The sequence below is a fragment of the Simochromis diagramma genome, unplaced genomic scaffold, assembly GCF_900408965.1.
Source record: "Simochromis diagramma unplaced genomic scaffold, fSimDia1.1 OVJJ01000463.1, whole genome shotgun sequence".
In the NCBI taxonomy this organism is placed as follows: Eukaryota; Metazoa; Chordata; class Actinopteri; order Cichliformes; family Cichlidae; genus Simochromis; species Simochromis diagramma.
The window spans coordinates 3,759,089-3,781,278 of record NW_024386941.1 but is presented as its reverse complement, the minus strand read 5'-3'; the positions used below and the strand labels follow the sequence as shown (position 1 = coordinate 3,781,278).

The following is a 22,190-nucleotide window of genomic DNA, read 5'->3' as shown; positions in this document are numbered from 1 at the left end:
GCTACACTGCACATGCTGTGTTTTAGATTATTTTGGTCACGTACTGGCTCACATTGCACCACAAACAGTAACAGAGTGGTAATAGATTAGATGTATTATCACACAAAACCAAAGTGCCTAACTTAATAATACATGAATCAAACCTATCACATGATACCTTGCTGTCCATCAGTCTAGAATGTGAATGATGTTATAGTAACTGGTTTTGTTGGTGATGTCCTTCAGCAGCATGTTTCCCCTGAAGGAGGTAGTGTCTACCGCTCGCCAAGAACCCTGAGGCCTCAGCTTGGGCTAGGTGCAGTCACCAGGCAGCCCGCAGCCAAGCCAAGAGTTCAGCAGGCAGGTCAAAGGTCAGGTCCCTCACAATATCTGGCTGCCAAAGTGTCCACTCCAGGCCAACAAGATCTGGCAGGTGAGATTGTAACGTTTTGGCAAATTGACTCAAAAGTGAACTGAAATGTTAGTTGCATTTTTAGTATCAGAGACAGCTGCATTTTCAAAGGTTGTTTTGGGAATGTTTAAAAGTTTAACACAAGATGTATTTGTGTATGCTAACATTAAAAAACCCTGTGTGGTTAGATGATTAGGTCAAATCTTGAGAAATCATTTCAACAGATTTCTCTCATCTCTCTCTACCTACTTTAGTATTCTCTGCACTCTCCCATCCCGTAGATGTCGAGCTGTAGAGTTATTTATTCAACAAGCTTCTTGGGCTTGCTGAATGATTCACCTAATTTTTTTCCTGTCATGCTTATGGATGAGCCTTGGCTTTTGGCACCTCAACTCTTTGAAGTGCAAAGCATTTGAAGTTAGTGTAACTTGCACATGCTACCAGCTCGCACTGCATAATTTTGCCTTCTTACATTATAAATGATACTCTTGGCTGGTTGCACATATGCTGCTTTCTTATTTATGTGGAATTTAGTCATTGAATAATGTTTATATATCTATATATATGTAATCTTCCTCTTTTATTTATTCATTTTATTTCAGTATAAACTAAATCAGGTTTTTAAAGTTTTTTTTCTTGTTTTTTTTACTTGTTTTTCTACCTTTAGGAGAGCCCAGGAGGGCAGGTCCAGAAACCACCCCAAAAAGCCTCCTGCTCAAATCAGGCCAGTCTGGCCTTCGTCCACCAGGCTTCTCTGCCCTTCCAGCTGCCCGTCTGGCTTCTCTAGGATTTGTCCGGAGCTCCAGTGTCTCATCTGTATCCAGCAACCAGTCTAATGAAAGCACCCACAGTGACCCAGGCCGAGGTTCTCAGTGTGAGTTATGTCCACTCAACTCATTTTTTTATGAATTAGACTAATACTGTTTTTACTGCTACTCTGCCTAAATAAAAGGTTACCCCACACCAATGTTTTACTACATCTGCATCTCCTTATTAGTTCACCAGCAGGTGTGGCTGGTCTATCCTCAGTTACTATAGTAACAGCTGCTCATTTTGTTTCATTTTCAATCATTTGTCAGAATTCTGCATTTCTAAGCCGCTGCAGCACAGAGCCTCAGAGAAGAAAGGATTTCTTTAGGAAGAAAGTTACTCTCTCTCCCTCTGCTGCCTGTGCTCAGCCTGCATACTGCAGAATTCCCAATGCATATTTCAGTACCATCACTGAAATATTCCCCAGTCTTCATCTGCATAAAGGAATGACAGCAAAATTCACCTGGCAATGTAATTATCTCTGTGTGTGAACGAGATGTCAGCAAAGTGTCAGGAAAGAAAGTGTCGGTTAACAAGACATTGTTTTATTACCAAAAAAGGTTTTGCTAAATATGAGCAGGCCATGTGTGTTGTCTGCTGATTCAGAGACGTGACACAAACTGACCATTGTTTGGAAAATGTTTAGATATATGGTTATGGTCTGGGTGTAAAACCAAAGCAAATAATGCAATAGCAGCCACTGAAAGTGATTCACTAAAAGTAGTGATAAATAATGACTCTTCTATTTTAAATACAATGATTTTATTTTCTTTGTAATAATGTAGGGCAGGGGTGTCCAACTCCAGGCCTCAAGGGCCGGTGTCCTGCAGGTTTTAGATGTGTCCTCGATCCAACACAGCTGATTTAAATTGTTAAATTGCCTCCTCAACGTGTCTTGAAGTTCTCCAGAGGCCTAGTAATGAACTAATCATTTGATTCAGGTGTGCTGACCCAGGGTGATATCTAAAGCATGCAGTACACCGGCCCTTGAAGCCTGAAGTTGGGCACCCCTGATGTAGGGTCTTTACCTTACAATATAAACCGCCTCTGGAGAAGCTGGAACCAATAGCATCCAGTTTCATAAAGGCTACCCCAGAAACCTGAAACACTGAAAAGAAACACATAAGCAACAAAGCAACAGCTTAATACAGACCAGTCATGGTAAAAATAATAGTAACAGTAACAGAAAATATAAAGAATATCAGAGAAAGCGGCTCTTTAAGACAAGCCTGCAAACTTCTCTGGTAAATTTAATTTAAACTGATAGACATCAGAAGTAAATAAGATTTCGCACTCTGGTAAGGTCATTAATTTTTATTCATTTTTATCTATTGTATGAGTTTAATCATGCAATGATGCTCATTGTCATAATTACAGGTTAATGTTGTCCTTTGCTTAAACATCACTACATTCATTCCAGTCTTTGACAGCTGAATCCTGCCTCTCCTTAGAAATAGTAGCAATAGTACTCTTAATTAGTTGGTGTATACAGTACCACCGATTCTCAAGAAAACAACAACAGTTCTACTCAACATTAATATGAGGATGCCCAACTTGACTGCCAGTGGCTCTGTAATCTTTTTAGATATGTAAACTGAAGCAGATTTGTGTACATTTTAACAAATTCAGTATCTGCCAGATTGTAAAATACTTGGAAGCAGCTCAGATGGCATACACAACTGTCTGCTTGCACCGCAGTGTTTCCCTTTAGGCTGTTGGCTCAGACTGCACCACGCTATAACCATAAGCCCCAAATGCAGCTACAAGCAGGAACAAGCAGCTCCTTGTCATCATGATGCTCAGGTCTGGTGAAATAATTAATTCACTGGTGTAGTTCAATCAGGAGGAACGTATTACACAGTATGCTGACTGTAAACTAACACAGTCCTTTCTTCCCATTTTTCTGTCACCAGTTCTTCATCACTGCCACATGGCCCAGAGGCACATTTGTTCTGAATGTTATTAGCTTGTCTATTCTCGCTGCTTGCGAGTTAGTCACAAGCAGAGTCCTCATTGGTGCTGATCAGAGGATTCTTACTACAGGGGGTGGATTTGTATTGTACATGCACGCTAGAAACAAGCATTTAGCAGTGTGAGTCAGCCTTCGGCCGTCTCCTTTAGCCAATCCCTTTCTTGGCTTCGTCTCCATTTCAGTAGGTCACCTTTGGGAAAAGGGAAAAAAAGAAAGGAAAAAAATCTGCTGACTCTCCCTGGTGTATTCATGCTGCTGCATTGGAAAGCACTAGACGTGTTGCACAGAGCCTTGGCATTTTTGCATCAAAAGTGATTTAATGTTCTCCTTTAATCTGTTTTTATGCTATACGGTCCCTTGTATCACTAAAATATGCTAATGTGTATATATATATATATATATATATATATATATATATATATATATGTATATATATACATATATATATATGTGTGTGTGTGTATATGTGTGTGTGTGATATATGTATCACAACAGCTTAACGTTTTTTGAATGTCTGCAGCCTCCTTGGGTCACAATTTGACATTATTAGATCAGAGTGATGGTATTTTAATTCAAGGGCACAACGCTATCCTTTCCTCTTCAAAAGTGTTATATTACCAATAGTTAGAGTTTGTGTCAGCACTACCATTGACTGAGCTGCTGAATATTTTATGATTAGTAATTAGAGCTCTCTGGTTTGACTCTTCACTTATAACGACGAAGTAAATTCCATCATTTATGCACTGATGGAATTTTTTTTGACTATTATAAAGTTAAAGGTTTATATCTGAGAAATGCATACAGTATACAGCATGCAAAAATATGTAAAAACTATCATAATTTCAATTGTGATTATTTGGAGGATGTTTCAGCTGCACTGTTCCTCAGCCTTTCATTTCCATAAAAGCTAGAGGCATAACAGCAGCTCTTATGAATAATTACTATGTTTACAGCACCCTGTTTTTTGCGAATCTTGATGAGAGTGTGCAATTTACCAGAAAAAACAAAGCAAAGCAAAAAAGAACCAAAACTCCATTAGGAAAGAGTGTAATGATCTGAAACGTGCATGAAATTGACAGTTAAAAGCTTTAATGCCATCATTCCACAGTTTTTCATTTTCAAATGGCGCTGAGAATTCCCTCAGTATTACTAAACCAAATCAAATCTTTTGTGTTAAGAAACAAGAACATCATTTACTATAGGCCATGGCTGGCTCTATGCCTATTAGTTTGCATAGTCAGGTATTTCCCAAAATTGTACATGTGACTGTACCGCAATCCACCGAGACATGGAGTGATTGAAAGCGATCCAGCATTTAACAACTCACACCTTTATAGAGGGTCACAGGGGCTAAAACATTCAAGTCAAACTGTGGGAAGGAAAAACTCCCTTTTAATAGGAAGAAACAAAAAGCTGGCAGTCATAAATTAGCCACAAAGATATGTCATACCTGCAAAACATGACTAATTCAGTTTTTGTAGTCAACGTCAAAATATCTACGTTGGCCAAGGTGAAATATTTGATAGCTATCTTGGCCATTTCCTCAGAATCTAATGTTTTTCTTTCTTTTTCGTCATTAGATATGCAACATAATTCTTAGCACAAGTTATTAAAATACAGGTAAAGACAACCTTTTAAATGCTATAACTTGTTTTGTCCATGGTGACTTGCTTGCTTTTATTACAATATAGTAGACATTATATTGGGTTGAGTTTTCTTTTTAAAACTGTGATATAACCCACTGAGTAATGCTCAAAGTTATAGGGAGAAAAATAGGTAAAAAAGTAGAAAAGAATTGGTGTGGTAGCAGCGTTTAAAGTTTATTTTAGTAAGAGGGTTCAGAAAATGCTGGGAAAATATGGCGACCTGAAGAGCACCAAATTTCAAACAGCTTGAAATTTTCATAGAATGAAGGAAAATTTTTGCATGCATTACTTAAATATGAGGAAATTGTCTACAAAATCTACAAAATAAAATTCACTAATCCTATGGCGGTCAGGTGAGACTCACTCACTGATATTCTTAGGAAATGGCCCATATATTAAGAGTCAGCGCTAGAGCGAGCACACTGACTGCCTTACTTAGGCTTAATCACATTCGGGAGGTGAGAAAATTGCAGCTTTTAAATAAAAACATATTTCATACTTGTATAAATAGCAACATTGTGTGATTTTTGCCACAGTCCCTGAGCATGTTTTTCTTTTCTGATGTAGATCCCAGCAGTGGCAGCGATGACACACCTCAACATAAAGCCACAGCACCAACCAGAGAAGCCTCCCCTGCTCAGAGCTGCCCTCACCCTCCTAATGCCCCCAGCCTCCAGCGGCGCAATCTGCCACCACGGCACTGCTCCCCACTAGGTACAGCACTCTTGCACAAAGCCGGAGGAACCAAACGATTATGCTCAATTTGTGTATGTGTGATTGAAATTCACGTTTGATTTCATTCCTCAGTATAAGCCCCACCTATTCCCACACAGCTGCTTAGAGAAATGTCTGAGTTTTAGAAGTTATTGTGGAGTTTTAAGTAAAAGCAGGAAGACAGAACAGTTTGTCTGTGACGATTTGAGCTACAGTCCTGTACATGGGCAAGAAGTTGAGCTAGAAACAATAAACACAGCTGTGCTTTTTGTACTCAAGCAATGATTTTTCTTTTGCAATGTTGCTAATTATGATTGTAGTTGAGAGCATAATGACTACGACTGAGTGTTTACTCATTCATTTGCTTTTATTGTCCATTGTTCAGCTCAGTTTGCTTATCAAGCTTCTGATTTAGGACTAAAATGAGTAGAAAATGATAAATAGTATTTAGGATTACTTATTCATGTGCTGTGTTTCCAAACTGTTGCCTAGCATTGCATCACAGCAGGGATACAGTATCATACAGTAGCCTATACTCCCCCCTCTGCTCTTGTGGGCGTCTTTATTGTTAGCTAATGCACAGTGGTGCTCATGTTGGCGTCTTTGCAGTGAATGTGGAGCATCAGCGCCATCCTGTGGCGACAGTTTGTATTTCTGGGTGAACCACCAGTCGCCCCATCTTTCCACAACAGAAACTGTGTCAACAAGTGAAGCAGTAACTCCAGCTAGTGGTCACTGTCCTACAGTGATCGCTGAGTCTTTATTCCAGCCATTTTTTATGCTTTTAGTTATTCACTGATTTGATTAATTATAAGGAAAAAACAAAACAAAGTTGTTGTTTGTTTTTACTACCAGTTTTCCATGCCTAGGCATTAAATCTGCTTTTCCCAGGAACTCTGTTGGAGGGATGAACAATATTCTACAAAAAAAAATCCCTTTATATTGAGGGTTTCATTTGACCAGTCTGCGCATGTGTATCATATTTTATTCAATATAAAAAAGTGGTGTTATTTTATAATGTTATTGTTTTGTGCCAAAGTTTTGTCTGTAGTAAAAAAACAGAAGTAGTATAGCAGAAGTACAGGTTAACCAATATTTAGGCAAATACTTCCTATGAGATAAAACAAACAACAAAAATGTCTGTCTTATGTTTTAATTCTGTGTATTACAAAGAAAATAACACATTTTTTGTTACACAGTGACTAGGAGAGATTTACAGAAGGACGCAGAGGCTGAGCTGTCACCAAAGTCCTCCCCTAAAAGACTTGCAGTGGTTTCTCCCAAGCCACAATCCCCTGGTGAGTCAGCCCTGTCACACCGCATACATTTAAACACAAACTATAGGCACATAAGGTGTGCTTAACGTACCATGATGTGCTTAACATACCATGATGTCTCTTTGGTTTTTTTCCTAACTGGTAAAAAGAAGGGGTTTTTGTTCAGGACCATCAGCTGCTACTGTATCTTTAAAATTTGCAGTGACTTTTTCATTCCGTGTCGCTCTTGCTCTCTCGCCGCACTTCATCCCAGACTTTACCCATAGCACCATGATGTTGCCATAGCAACAAAGCACGGTAGCTCTAATGCTAGGATGGCTCCTTCAGGAGCAGTACTGCTGGCTCAGATTACAGTAGCACAAATCAGCAACTTCTGCTTTTCTCAGAGACCAAACAGGCCAAACAGTGCAGGTGATAAGGGTTTTCATACTGCACATATAATCCACTTTTACACCAGCATCCACATAAATTGACTTGTTTGTTTTGTTTGTCTATATATTTCTATTTCTATAATAAGTCTGAGGAAAAGTACATCAACATACTATATTCTTCTGCCTGTTCTGCGTATCTGCAGTTCGTGGTCGGACAACAGCAGTTCATGGAGCCATTCAGACCGAAAAGGCACAGGAGGTGGATCGCGCTCAGATCCAGCAGCTGCGGGAGCGATGTGAGCGGCAGGCCCTGCAGCTACAGACTCTGCAGGCTCAGTTAAAGAAAGCCTCGCTGTGCCTGGATGTTTTCAGCATCACTACCCAGCACTTCTGTCACAAGGTAAGATTTAGCAGAGTTCTGCAATCCCGGCAAGGTCGACCGCAGACTTTGAAAGCCAAGTAAGAGTGCAGTGTTCCAATTCTTTCACTCTTAATCCTAAAATAGGACTACGTGTGTATGACACATGTGATTTTAATGCTGTGACTTTATTTCATTCTCGTTAAACCTCCTCCTGGGGTAAAAGAGAAAATATACAACGTCATCATTATCAAAAGGCAACATAAATAAAAATATTTGTCAACAAATCACCCATGTCCAACTACATGTGTCCAAATGTCTGTATAAAATTTAGCAGTTTTACACTGTATAACAATATCCTTAATATTAAATATTACGCCATCCTAATAACATTTGGTCTCGACCTAAAATACACAGGCAGATATTTTTTGTCTTTGCAAATTAAAATTACTGCATTAATAATTGAAGCTAAACCAGTATTTGATGTACTTGAGGAATTTGATGTTTTCTTGCATAAAAATGTTGGAGTTTTAGTTGAGAATTATGAAAAGAGAGCTTGCTCGTTGCTGCATGAGTCTGTAACAGTAACATATCTTGATATGTAGCAGCATTCAAACAATTCTTTTAAAATCACCCTGCAAGTTTGCTTTAATGCGACACAGAACAAGTTCCTCACTAAAGTTGCATCCTTTGCAATACCTTTGTAGATTCATCGTGTTACTGAACAGCAGTGTTTTGTAGGGTTACAGTCAAAAACTGCAATGCAAATGTTGCAGTGAGCTCCAGAATGCGATTACACACTGTGTTGGAGTCATTTGCACAAACCTGTAGCTTCTGTCTTTTGTTGTCAGGATTGCTTTGTTCACAAAGGGAGCCGCTTGCTTTAACCCTCTTGTGACATCTTTTGAATGACTCTAAAGGCAGCCTCTTTTGATAGTTGGTAGTGAAATGCTGAGGATTTCCAAAGGTGCTTTTTTTCTAGTATAAAGAAAGAGAATGCTTTTGGGATGTGTTGTGGGTTTGTATACATGGAAGTATATTGGCATGCATTTGATAGGGGTGTGTGGTATATCTTGTTGTGTCTGTTCTTCTGGTGCTGCTGCTGGATGGGCGACTCGGTGGAATCGAAACACATTTGATATTTAATATTCTTTTTTAATCACTCTTGCTTTTCCTGTATGCTGCTCAGATGAGACTGACAGAGTGTTTTCTGTTCTTTCAGTCTCTATTCAGCACTTGGTTTACCCTTTCCTAGTCCTCTGTTTGCATTTAATATATTTGTCAGCCCCACCCGCTGGTGGTGCTCTACAACCAAAGATTAATGAGATTAGAGCTGCCTGTATGGCCTGCCTCTGCTTTTGGTCAGACTGATTGCAAGACAGAATCCCCTCTAAATTTTAACAGTGGATCTTTCCAAGCATTTCTACCATCTACACACATGGGTGCATACTCTGTTTTAGGATGCGTGACAACATATGCTGATGTGGCTTAATTATGTTGTAATGAGTGCACTGAAGAGGTCACTAGATGGTTAATATTGGGTTAAGCTAGCTGATTTGAAGTGTTTTTGTTTTAATGAGGTATTTGTTCATATAGATATTTTTGCAGGACAGTTTTTATTCAAAGCAGTGTTTTGGTTTCTAATGAAGTGTGTTTGTTCTGTTATGCACATCAGTGTCTGTAGATATGATCTTCCAGCTGAGCATCAGAGCTTATCATTCTCTACTCACTGATCATCTCCCTCCCCATCTTCTTTTGCTCAATTTTTTTTCTCATACATGCAAAAGACTGTGTGTGTGTGTGTGTGTGTGTGTGTGCGTGTGTGTATGTGTGCGTGTGTGTGTGTTGTTCCCTTCCATCCGTGTGAATGTGATACGGGGCGTGTTGGTGGGGGTTTAAGAGGAAGGCAGGCAGAGCTGGGCTGGGGCCGGCAGTCTTTGTTCCAGCAGGGATAAATGATGGTCACGAACCAGGAAACGAGGTGAGGCTTTGGTCTTTCCATCTCTCCTCCCCTCTCTTTTCCTCCCCCTCTGTCTCCCTTACTGTTTCTTTCTGGAACTCGCATCTGTCACTGCTGCCTCCCGAGCCAGCTAAGGGATGCTGCTGCTATCTGCTAGCCTAGTATGGGCCACTGCTGCTGTAGGCTCCATTTCTTCCGTCTGTTCTGTCTCGACCAAACGGTAAAGTCAGTCAGTCTTCTGCAGGCAGCGAGCTTGTTTGAGCACCGAGGATTCCTCTATGTATATGTGGCTGTTCGCAAGTGTTTAGTGTTTGGGGGGGTCTATTTATATGATGATTATGTTCACTTGTTTGCTAGAGACAGAGCCTGATAGACAATGTAAAGCTGTGTATGATTATGCTGAGTCAAAGCAGGCTTGTCTTTCACACTGAGCATGCTTCTTTCATTTTATAACAGTTTGCAGGGACATACAATATAAAATGCCATTGCTACTGTGCTGTATGCTGATTTTTCTTTTTTTTGGTGTTTTCATTGCATCCTTTTTATATCCCTACTGGTTAACTGGGTTTATTATATGTTATTATATATTATATATACATACATATATATTATAGTTTCCTGTGTGTTAACTATGCACTCTTCTGCTTGGGACAAAGTCTAAATAAAAAAACAGCTGCACACTGAAAGCTGTTTGTGGTACCACTAATTAGATCAACTAACTTAGTAATATTTTGTACTCTAATGAAATTATTGTAATAATAAGTTGATTTATTAGATTAAAGTAATACAGACTGAAAAATTTTAATTAATACAGACATTAATAATAAACAAAACTATAGAAAATTTGTTTAGGCTTCTCTAATTTGAGAACTTGGTTCTTTTTTTCCTCTTCTATATGAGTGGAAACAGGATATTGTTCATATCTGAACTTTTTGAGGGGTTTTGATTCATTATGATGGTCACTTTCTATATTTGATGATTAATAAAGGAGTTTGTAAAAATAGCAAAACAGTGTAACTGATAAAGAAAACCATCGTGATGGGCATCCTAAAGATGGATTATATGAAGATCATATGGGGAAATTAGAATGCATGTCACATAACTCCCCAGAGATTTGAATTGGATGTCTTGTGGGCAGGACCGTGGATCGATGGGTAGGAGCAGAGGTGGAGCTAAAGCGTATGAAATGAAAAAGCTGCTGACCCTCCTGAGGTCACTGCAGAGACTTCTTGATGACTTCATGTTCCCAGTAAAACCTCTTAGAGGGTGACATCATGACTGCTGTGGCATACTGTTTACTGTTTCATACATTTTTCACCTGCCTCTCTCCTTTTCGTTCTTTCTCCTCAGTCTCCCCCCCCCCCCCCCCTCCTTTTTTTTAAGTCTTCTGCAGTCATTTCACATTCTGGAGAGAAAACACATGTATCACACATAGCCTGTGCAAGTGCTGTATGGTATAACTTGCTTAATTATTTAGCGTTAACCTCCTAAGACCCGAACTCTTCCACAGCATGCGTTTTTAATTTCTCTTTGATATTTGGGCTTATTGGGGCCTGATGAATGTAAAAACAAAGAATTACCAGATTTATTTATTTTTTACCTGATTTTTGTTTGTAAGAAAAATGAGAGCCACAAACAAGGATATTCTTTTAAATGTTTTATAGAACAGTAGCAGTATAATGTCCTCGTAAGTGGATATCAGGCCCTTGTAGAGCAAAATTGAGTATTTTGGTCTAAATAACCCAAAATGTGATGTCCACATATGTGGACGCCAGGTCCTAGGAGGTTAAAGCTTAATTAGAAGCAGAAATGTGAGAAAGAAAGGCCTGGTAAAAATAAATAAATAAATCAGCCTAATGTTAACTTTTCCTTCATACGAGCTGTTGTACCATTGCATATCAATTCATACATTAACTTCATTTTTTTGTTATTTATCCCCCTAAGACCAAAGCTCTTTTTTTGGGATGCATTTTTAATTTCTCCAAGCTATTGGTGAACAGTATAACATTTTTCTTTTTCTTTTTTGGCTGCTCCCTTTAAGGGATCATCTGCCTCTAATCCTATCCCTAGCATCGTCTTCAGTCACACCAACCCTCTGTGTGTCCTCCTTGACTACATCCATGAATCTTCTCTGTGGTCTTTCTCTTTTCCTGCTACCTGACAGCTCCATTTTCAACATCTTTTGTCCAGTATAGCCACCATCCCTCTTCTGCACATGTCCAAAGCATCTCAGCCTTACTTCTCTAACTTTGTCTTCAGTGTGACCTGATATAAACTAAGCCTCTTCTTTAAACGGAAAGTTGTTACTTTGTTACATAGTTATTACTTTCTGATTTTATTTCTGAAAAAAAAACAACAACAAAAGTATATCTTTATATAACGAAATGTGTTTATTTTAAACCATAACACTATACAAGAAACTGTGCTTAACAAAGTACAAAACACTGTTGAGCAAAACAAAGTATAAGGTTCTAAAGTCTCCTGTCACTGGCTGAAGTTTCTCCTTCCTGATAAAAGAAGCTAGTTTCAGGAGAACTGTTTTCAATATGTAATATACTGACATTCTGGTTCTATGTATATAGAAAATAATAACCATATTTTTTTTATGATTGAAGATATATTTTAGAAAATGTTATCACAGTTCCTTATGTCTTTGCTCTACCCACGTATGAGCAGCAGACACCCCACTTTAGACAGTGAAATTTCTCGTCTTTAGTCTGATGTGTAACCGCTCATGTCGTGGCATATTTTAAGCCAATGATAGTAAATAGAAGTAGTTGGTTATGGATTTGTTACAATGTAAAATGCATACTGTTGGTTTTTTTTATTTATTTGTATTTATTTATTTATTTTACAACTCTGAGACGTAGCAAAAATATGCACGTCATTATCTAAGATCCCTAAATGCTGTTTTCCACACGACGCATCACATCGGTGAAGTCCTAATATCCAGTAGCACTGCACTGACGCGTCCTGTTACTCTGTGTTCTTTAGTGCAATATCTACATGAAACGGTTGAGTAAATTATCTTGCATCATTTGCTGAAAAAACACCAAATCTTCCAAAAGGGCAAATTTTTAACACATCCACATTTGATTCACCCGAGCTTCATAGCATAACAAACTGTAGTGAAATTGGTGGGAGCCGGTTTAAAAACCCGACCTGTTAGCATTGTTTGTCGTGCTCTCTTACAGCCACCATTAGCATCTATGACAAAGATCTTGCATTATTAGAATTACATGCTTGATTTTCGCTGCTGCACTGACAAGAAACACCTAAATCCATTTGCACTGTCTAGAGATGTATGTCGCTGTGTGTCTTTTCAGAGTGAGAGTGCCATTGTGAAGGAGAGGGAACTGTCCCTGGAGCTTGCCAGAATCCGTGATGAAGTGGGTAAGTGGGATACGGCGTTACAGTTATGGCACCACAGGGAGGAGAGAAGGCAGTGAGTCACTCATCGCTCGCAACCCATGATGTATTACCGAGTGTTTGACCACATGGCCCATGGGAATTCACTTTGCAGACAGCAGTCTAGATTTAGTCTTAGACTGAACGTTAAGGTGTGTGTCTGGTCAATAAAGTAAAAAAAAAAAAAAACAACAACAAAAAAACTCCTATGTTGACACAGTTTCAAGTCACACTTTAGAACAGACTTGTAATACAATTAAAAATATATTAAGAATTTTATAGATTTACCCTTCTTACTTTTAAAACTACCCTTGTTACATATAACACCATAAGAGTGAAAAAAATAAAGAAAAACCAAGACTGTGTGGAGTCGAAATGACTTGCCTGTCTTTTTAGGATGTTTTTTTCTTTTGTCTGTGTCTCTTCTATTCTGTCTCTATTCCAGCTGTCAGTGTTGCACACTGGGAGCAGTTGCAGCAGGAGAAGGAGGAACTGGAGCGTCGTTTTGAGTCTGAGCTGCAGGGATTGCGGGCTCAGCAGCAGAAGGAGCTGGGAGCGCTGGAGGAGCGGCTGAAAACGCAGCACGTGGATGAGACGAATAGTCTGCAGGCCCTGCAGCGAGCTGAGCTGGAAGAGCTACACTTCAAACAGCAGGAGCAGGTCTGTGCTAGGCAGCCTGGATATGAACTGCCATGTTTATCCAAATCTCATATGAGAAGTGAGAGTGCAATTTAACTAAAAACACGAGTTTATCTAAAAGACAAAAGTAAATCGCAGCGGTTATTTTTATCTATGAATTTTTTTTAAATTTATAAAATATTAACAGAAACATTTATTAAAGAGAAACAAAAATGGGAGAAAATAGTGTGTTGCATGGTGTTCATATATACGCATGTATGTGAACAGCGGGTAGCACTGATGAGTTATTTTTGTAATTGTTGCCTGCAGCTTGAGGAGATGAGTCAGAACCATGAGGCGTCCTTGATGGAGATGGAGACGGCTCACAATGATACACTGGCCACTCTGCAAGAGGAGCATGCCAGGACTGTGAAGAGTAAGCGCCCCATTTAAAACCTGTTGCCACCCTGCACTGAATCACTGCAGGTCAAGAAACATGACGGTGTGTGTTTCTCGTGTCAGATTTGAAGATGGCCCATGAACAACAGAGGAAGTCTTTGGAAGAAGAGTTTGAAAAGATCAGACTGTCACTGCAGGTTAACAGTTCTCCTTAAAAATTCATAATATGACCTAGTTAATAGTTTAAGTCATTAACAGTTTAATATCCGTGGTCATCAGGATCAGGTGGACACACTGACATTTCAGAACCGTAGTCTCAGAGATCGAGCAAAACGATTTGAAGAAGCTCTCCGCAAGAGCACAGATGAGCAGATCGTGGTAAGAGCTTCATGATACACTGCTTACTGCTGATGTGACAGTAGCAACATTAACAGCATAAAACTTGTTGATTGGTTTTACAGCTTAGTGGTGTTTTTTAATGCTTTTTAAAAGGATGCTTTGGCTCCCTATAAACACATTGAGGAGGACCTGAAGAGCCTCAAAGAAGTTCTGGAGATGAAAAATCAACAAATCCATCAGCAGGAGCTGAAGATTTCAGAACTGGAGAAAATAGTAGGTTTCAAGTTTTTACCAGAGAACATTTGGAGTATGTTGCAAAATATCCAGTGCATTAAAACTTATTTTAAGTTGGTATGATTCATGGCAGCTTGCTGAGATTTATGAATGATTTCATTAGTTATAAAGTGTATCGTTACTGCAGCCTTCCCATTTACCTCCCGTCTACTTTCATTAGCGCTAATGTTTCCTTTGTAAACCCAAATCATTTAGCCTGCACCACTGTTTCACTCGTTCCACAAGTATTTTAGTGTGGTGTACTGTGTTACCTGTGTTTTTTGAGCAGGCTGCAAAGAATGTGTTCCTGGAGGAGAAACTACAAGTGTTACAACAGCAGAATGAGGACCTGAAGGAACAAATAGACAAGAATCTCGCTGTGTCCAGGTCAGAGAAAATCCATACATGTGCTGATTAAAGTTCCAACCACGAGATGTAACTGTGCTTGGTGCTTTCTTGTCTTAGAAGTGTTGCAGTTTTCTGGATACATCATCTATTTTATACAGAATATTTTTGTTTATAGAGGTCAGTTAATCCATCCATCCATCCATTCTCATCCGCTTATCCTTTTCAAGGTCGCAGGGGGACTGAAGCCTATCCCAGCGGTGTTAGGGCGAGAGGCAGGGTACACCTTGGACAGGTCGTCAGTCTGTCGCAGGGCTAACACATAGACACAGACAAGCATTCACACCTATGGGCAATTTAGAGTTTCCAATTAACCTATCCCCACTAACTGCATGTCTTCTGACTGTAGGAGGAAGCACCCAGAGAGAACCCACGCGAACACGGAGAAAACATGCAAACTCTACACATAATTAATGTTTAGAAACATTTACAATAATGAAACCCATAATTCTGAATGCAGAAATTCAATACTTTATAGAACCACCACTGGTAACTTGGAGTAATTGTTTTGTGCATAATATTATCAGTCTCTTGCATCATTTAGATAATCACAGCACACAGTGTTAACACTGGGTGATCCTATCTTAAGAGAGCATAAACTAATGCTGGTGAAGCTCAGTAAACTGATGCAACAGAAAAGGGATAATTCACCTAAATGATTTGATTTAGATGGGCCATTCCTTGACTGGATTCTGTGTTAACACTGAATCAAGCAGTGGCCCAACACTGGAACACCTTGACTCTTTTCTTTTTCAGCCATTTTGTTGCTGATTTGCTGCTGTGCTTGGGGTCATTGTCCTGTTGCCTGACTCAATTTTGATAAAGCTTGTTTGGCTGTCAGACAGATGGTATAAGAGGAGTTCACGGTCAACTCAATGATAGCAAGGTGCCTGGGTCATGTGGTTAGAAAAATAAGCAGATATCGTCGCTCCACCACCGTCTTTGACACTTGATATGAGGCATTGATGCTATGCTGTTATCCTGTGTTTGGTTTTCATCAAACATGGTGCTGTGCATTATGACCAGAGGACATTGTTCCAGAAGTACTTTTGAAAAGTTTGTTCAGATGGATTTTTGCAAAGTTGAACTGTGCTGCCATACTTTTTTTTAGAGAAAAGGTTTTCTCCTGACAGTTGTTCCAAACAAGCCATACTTGTTCAGTCTTTTTCTCCTTGTGTTGTGATGAACTTTAACAGTTGACGTGCAAAAATCAGTAAGAAAAAAAAAAAAAACGTGACCACACAACGTGACCTTTTCCTTGTCACTTTAGGCAACTCTCTGAAGAGAATGCTAATCTGCAAGTGAACGTGGAGAAGGAGAGCAATGAGAAGAAGCGCCTTAGTCGCACCAATGAGGAGCTGCTGTGGCGCCTACAGACCGGAGAGCTGAGTCCTCGCATGTCCCCCAGCTCCTCCCCTATCCATCGGCCACCCTCTGGACCAGGCTCTCCTGCCCGTCCACACTCGTATCACCAGTGATGCTCTACTGGAAGTTCTCGTCACCAAAAGCTTTTAGCTGGAATCAGAAGGCCTCATTTGTTTTAAACCTCTTGGGTGAATGTTTCTCTCAATCAGAAGAGGAATGGATGTTACACTATATAAACACAAATAGGTCTGTTTGTTGGGAAAATCCACTTGCCTATGTGATTTAAAGTTTGAACCCCACTGACCTAACCAATTGTACTGTTAATCACACCTGTTACTAAAAGAAGGAATTCTCTGCCCTCAGATTTTCCTACTCCACATGAACACCCCACACAGCAGATGCACTGAAAAACTCCCACAGATTGTAGATTGATTGGAGAGCAGAATGAAAATCACGGTGCCTCATTTCCATGTTTTCGCCTACATCTCCATCTTCTCATCCAGCGCTCAGGATGATGGATGTACAAGACACAATGATAATCAAAAGTGCAACAACAAACACAAAAAGCGCCTTTTGCCATCCATTCTCTCCCACCAGCAGCATCCACCAGGACAAGGAAAATTCTTTTTGTGAGTAAAATCACAAAACTACCTATAGTATTACTCTCAATGTTCAGATTCTTCTCTGGGGCTTATTATCCTTTTCATCCTGAAATATTGTAGGAGTTTATGAGTGACTATCAAGCCGTTTAACCTCAATCATCCATGCTACTTTAACTTGCATATTAGCATCGACCTGAAATGTGTGGCTACAACAACAACCCAACTTATATCTTCTGAACTGCCAACACAATCAACAGTTTTCCTGACCATACTTTGTAAAATCTGTACATGTATTGCTCTCTTTAAAGCATGATCTGTCTTCCAGTTATAATTAACTATATTTTAGGATTGCCTACAGTGTGATGAAGTGGCACGGAAGGGCAGTGGAGCATCGCGATTTAAAAGGAATTTCTTATTAACTTGAACAGGATTCATTAAAGGTAAAACATTGCGTTATACATTTCACACTAGGTGAGTTGATGCCCTTCACACCCTTCAGATGAATTAATATGATAGACTGCTCAAAAAGTTAACACTTGATCATCACAGTATAAAGCAAAGTCAGTTAAACTTCAGGAATATTAGTCTGTCCGGTTAGGAAGCAAAAAAATTATTACTAATCAATTTAATCTGCCTTTGTGCAAATGAAACAACAAGAAAATCTCCAAGAAGGTAAAGGTTTAACACGTGTTCACATACATCTTTGCTTATTTCTGATCCTTTCAGAATGATTTTTTTACTCCAAGAGTGTGGAGAAGATGGGCTGTTATATGAGCAGACCTGGACAGGCCGTAGATCTGCTCCTTTGTGCCTTTGTGCAGATTACTAGCAAAGCCCTAGAAAATGACCTCCAGTATGCCATTGGTAACGTTATGCTGCCTGTAACATCATCCAGCATGACTGGGTTGGCAGTAGGTCAGTGATGGTCTGGGGAGGCAGAATTGCACAGGTCCTGCAAAAAGACATATCGAGACTGTCTTGTGACAGTATGTTCAAAAACATGTACACGAGTAAACTGCCGGAGGTCATTTTGAGGGGTTCTGGCTCCACCTGTTCTTCCTTGCACTGAGGAGCAGATACTGGTTTTGCAGCTAGGTTGATGCCTGTGCTTTAGCCCCTGTTCTCTCTTAATATGACCCCTCTTTTCCCATCTTCTGGTGCCATCCTGGAGGAGCTGGGCTACTTGTGCAGGTACAGTCTCATGCTACCAGTAGTGACAGTGACACAAGCAAAGAGCAAAACTGCAGAAAAATAAGAAAGGATAAGAGAAGACAGCAGTGTATGGTCACCACATGCAGCATCATTCAGTGTTTGGTGGATCTTCTTGATGCTTCTCCAGTGCTGCTGGTTTTGCTTCCTTACTGGACAGTCTAATTCCTGACGTCTAGCTCAGTTTGTGTTATGCTGTGATGATCAAGTGTTCACTTTTTTTTGTTGTTGAGCAGTTTATAAACATGTCCTACAAAGTGAACATGCAGACTACATAGAAACCACCAAAGAGGAAATCATTGAATACAGCAGTTCATTAAGTACTGTAGCTGTCATATGGTTGGACTTAATTGCTGCCGAATCAGCCATAAATGGTGCAGACGTTGCAAAACATTTATCTGTTTTGTTGCATTTTAAGATTATACTGTCAGGGCTCTGGCAGCTAGCTGAAACTATTGCTGTTTTCTCTGTTGATGTTTATTATTATTTTGATTGTTTGTGTGTGTTTTCACCACAGAAATCTTTATAGAGAAAGAATTAACCGCAATTGACAAAAACCCCCAAACTGATTACATTTCCATCAAAATAAGCACGAGAGTCTGATTGCAATGTTACCTCATTTCTCATTGTAGAGAATAATCTCAGGTCTTGAGGAGAATTAAGAGTCATCAAAAGGAAGCAACTGCCTTTTTTTGTATTGTATTTTTTTCATGTTTACATATAACCACCTGTCTCAAATGTCTGTTTTGCCAGATAACATTTCTAGAAATTTTATTTGGATGTAAGCGTTCTGTAAAAAACTATTTTAAAGAGCCTAACACGGTCAGGAAACACATAATAATTAAGTGAAATGGGATTTTATGACATTAATACATTGTAATAAAGCAGGCTTTCTTTTATCCATTCCCTCAGACATAAAGTATGGAAATCTGCTGAAATAGGGATTTGGTTCTAGGTGAGTTAAATTTACTGTTAATACAAGTTGATTATGTTTAGCTTCATCGCTGGTGGGTGTTTTGAAAGGACGTGGAAATGATGGCTCTCTCCATCAGGTACTCTGATTGCACTGAATGCCTGTGTCCTGTGGACATGACCTTGTACTCATTTACCGAATGTTTGTCCGACACTAGAATAAGAGGTTTTGTTTACAGTTTACGTCCAATGTCAGAAAAGGTTGCTGCATCGCCTTGCTTCTGTTGTTTACATGATTTATGTTCCTATTCAGTATTTCAGAAACTCATGCGCTGGATACGGTTGTCTGAAAGCATGCCTTTATAAGGTTTACGTGCATTTTTTTTTTTACCTTACACTTCCTGTGCATTTATTTATTGTCATCCCTCAAAACTGTAACTGTAGCTTAGCTGGTTAACATATTGTGGTGAATGATGAGAAGTAATGTCTATACTGTATATGTTGCACTTTGTATTTAAGTATTAAATCACAGCAAGTATACACAAGAAGGGAGAGCCTCTTTTTAAGGTTAATAAGTAATAATGCAGAGCAGATTGCAGCAATAACCACATTAGGCCTGCATTTAAAAAAAAAGCTCTCACTGGAGCTTTCTAAACGTAAACATGGTAATATTGTAAAAAACAAAAAACAAATCTGCGACAATCTGACTTGATTTGAATTATATGCAACTTGGTTGACATGAGATTCATGCCTTCCAATGCATGAAATGTTGTATTATATCTATTGGCAGAGGGAAGACGATGGTGGAGTTCTTCTCTGCTGCGATGGTGTTGAGAGTCTGAAGGTATCTTAGCTGGAGAGCTGAGGGTGAGTCAGCCATTACCAGAGAGGCTTCTTTCAGAGCCCTGGAAGCATTCATCTCCCCCTCTGCAGCAATGATCTGAAATATAGGCAGACGATCAGTATCTTCTGATGTTTCATTTCTGGGCCTGAATACATGAAAAGGAAATTGAATTCAGTCTTCCATTCCTCTCATTACCTTGGCCCTGGCCTCCCGGCTGGCTTCAGCCTCTGCTGCCATGGCTCGCTGCAGCTGATGAGGCAACTTCACATCTTTGATCTCTACACGCTCCACTTTGATACCCCATGGATGAGTGGCTTCATCCAGGGCTTCCTGCAGGGTAACATCCAATATCAAACACTCTAGTCACAGTTATAGTTTAATAAACAACAAATCAAATACTTTATACTCTACAGTGAGAAAACCAGTGGCTTCTACTTGTTCTAGCATTCTCCTTGTGGCCAAAAAAAAAGTGTTCTTTGAATGGCGGGTGGGAATGAAGGAGCTCTAAAAGTATCTGTAATAAGGCTTTTCTTACCTTTTTTTAAAGGGTATGCTTATATATAAACGTAAATGAAAATTTTTGTAATAGGTGTAACAGCACTTTATCCTCACTTGCATACTGAGTGAAATGCCCTCTCTGTCAGATAGAAGTTCTGCAAGGTTTTTGGTACCAAGGACATTCCTCAGAGTGGTTTGAGCAAGCAGTCGAGTAGATGAGTGCGCATTGGTCACATTGGCCACCGCTGAAATGGGGCAGTATACGCGGAAGTAAACCACACCGTCCACAGACACTGTCACAGAGTCTTTGGTTAGGATCTGCAAATGTTTACAAAAATTGCAGTTTGTTTAACTACAGACAGCTTGTGATGCATGAGATAACAGAGACAGAGTGCTTTCATAATGAAACAAAGCAAGAATATACCTCTTGAGGAGGGATATCAAAGGACACAGTTCTCAGATCTACTTTCACAAAGTTATCGGTGCAGGGTAATATTAGGAAAAGTCCTGGAGAAAGATAAAAGCCAGTTCAGATGATAATGTGGTGTCAACTTCCAAAGCCAACAGTTTTATTTTTCCTTTTGGTTTCTGGGATGGCTTAACCAAAGTGTTTGTTGTATATTTAACCACAAACCTGGCCCTTTAGCTTTTCTGTCTGTGATCCGGCCGAGTCTAAAGATGACAGCTCGCTCATACTCCTTCACTATCTGAATGTTGGAGACAACCAATCGCACAACAGTAAATAAGAAATACAGAAATATAAATGGAGTATTTTTTTCATGGTATGTATACACATCTATGTGAAGAAATAGTGATTAAATCCTAATAAGCAGTGCTCCGCAATGAGAATATACTGTACCTTGACACACATAAATATTGTGAGTGGAAAGGTTACTATTACAAAGATGATGGATATGAAAACCAACAGCCAACCACAGCATCCCAGTTTCCCTGAGTTTTTATCTGCAAAAAGAGCAGAAACACTTTACAAGTTTTTAAAGTGCAGGGTATGTACAATATCTTGCTTTTTTTTCATAGCACCTTCATTTCACATTTAAATTCAAACCTTAAGTTCTTGGTGTTACTTTGATGATATAATTATCCAGTAATATGCTCCACTGGGACGCCACCTTTTATTAAAGGTGACACAGAATATTAGTGCCGAGAGATGTAATGGATCTACACTGCTCCTATTTCACTAATGATGTAAATAATTTCTAAGGGAAGGCACGTAGCTTAAAATCCACAGTGAGTCACAAAGTGTTGTGCAAACTCACTGAGCTATTCAAATATCATCATTAAAACACTGAGATGTCACTCTCTGTGTCATATACAGGGTGGGAGAAAAAAAAAGTCTTTTCAGGAAGACTTTCAGGTGAATCTTTTAAACTAGACACAAAGCTAATACATAACTACGGATAATTTAATTCATTTACTTCTAATATTAAAAATACGCCAGCCAATTATGATAAATGGTGACGACTAATGCTTTTCTAATGAAAGGCCATGTTATTGAAATGCAATAAGTGATGTTAAAATAGAATGTGATTAAGATGTATGTTAAATTAATATGCCAAATGATTATGTAGGTTAAGGATATTTGGGTAAATATATGGTAATTATTAATTCACTGCTTTCCTCCTTTTCACAGTTTTTGGAGCTATGATTAATGTGTTGAAATATTACTATAAAAATAGCCTAGTACAAATTATAGGCAAAAAATAAAATATTTAAATATCTATGCTGTGCACTGAAGAGCCGGTATTCTTATCAAACGTACTTACAAAAGTCTTGAGCCACCCATCATTTCTTTATATTT

General features: G+C 39.1%; 2 protein-coding genes across 6 annotated transcripts in view; one reads left to right on the top strand and one right to left on the bottom strand.

Annotated features, from left to right (window-relative positions):
• Positions 1-19,569, top strand: part of mtus2b (microtubule associated tumor suppressor candidate 2b) — a 27,229-nt gene extending 7,660 nt beyond the window's left edge. Inside the window, exons 3-15 of one of the 5 annotated variants that reach the window (XM_040037754.1) lie at positions 229-412; positions 1,059-1,265; positions 5,387-5,533; positions 6,733-6,831; positions 7,385-7,581; positions 12,826-12,892; positions 13,353-13,567; positions 13,856-13,961; positions 14,048-14,121; positions 14,204-14,302; positions 14,417-14,536; positions 14,823-14,923; positions 16,212-19,569. In XM_040037754.1, coding sequence (XP_039893688.1) covers positions 229-412; positions 1,059-1,265; positions 5,387-5,533; positions 6,733-6,831; positions 7,385-7,581; positions 12,826-12,892; positions 13,353-13,567; positions 13,856-13,961; positions 14,048-14,121; positions 14,204-14,302; positions 14,417-14,536; positions 14,823-14,923; positions 16,212-16,419 — 1,824 coding nt within the window. In that variant the 3' untranslated portion in view covers positions 16,420-19,569. Of the gene's footprint in view, positions 1-225; positions 413-1,058; positions 1,266-5,386; positions 5,534-6,732; positions 6,832-7,384; positions 7,582-9,528; positions 9,720-12,825; positions 12,893-13,352; positions 13,568-13,855; positions 13,962-14,047; positions 14,122-14,203; positions 14,303-14,416; positions 14,537-14,822; positions 14,924-16,211 lie in introns of those variants that run through there. The other 4 variants (XM_040037753.1, XM_040037752.1, XM_040037755.1 and 1 more) reach the window with 4 other exon arrangements.
• stoml3a (stomatin (EPB72)-like 3a) lies at positions 17,442-22,190 on the bottom strand. Its single transcript, XM_040037763.1, has 6 exons — positions 21,231-22,190; positions 21,006-21,078; positions 20,796-20,878; positions 20,486-20,689; positions 20,069-20,203; positions 17,442-19,969 (listed from the first exon to the last, which is right to left on the bottom strand). Exons 1-6 carry the CDS (start codon positions 21,240-21,242, stop codon positions 19,775-19,777), a joined length of 702 nt encoding a protein of 233 aa, XP_039893697.1. The 5' UTR covers positions 21,243-22,190; the 3' UTR covers positions 17,442-19,774.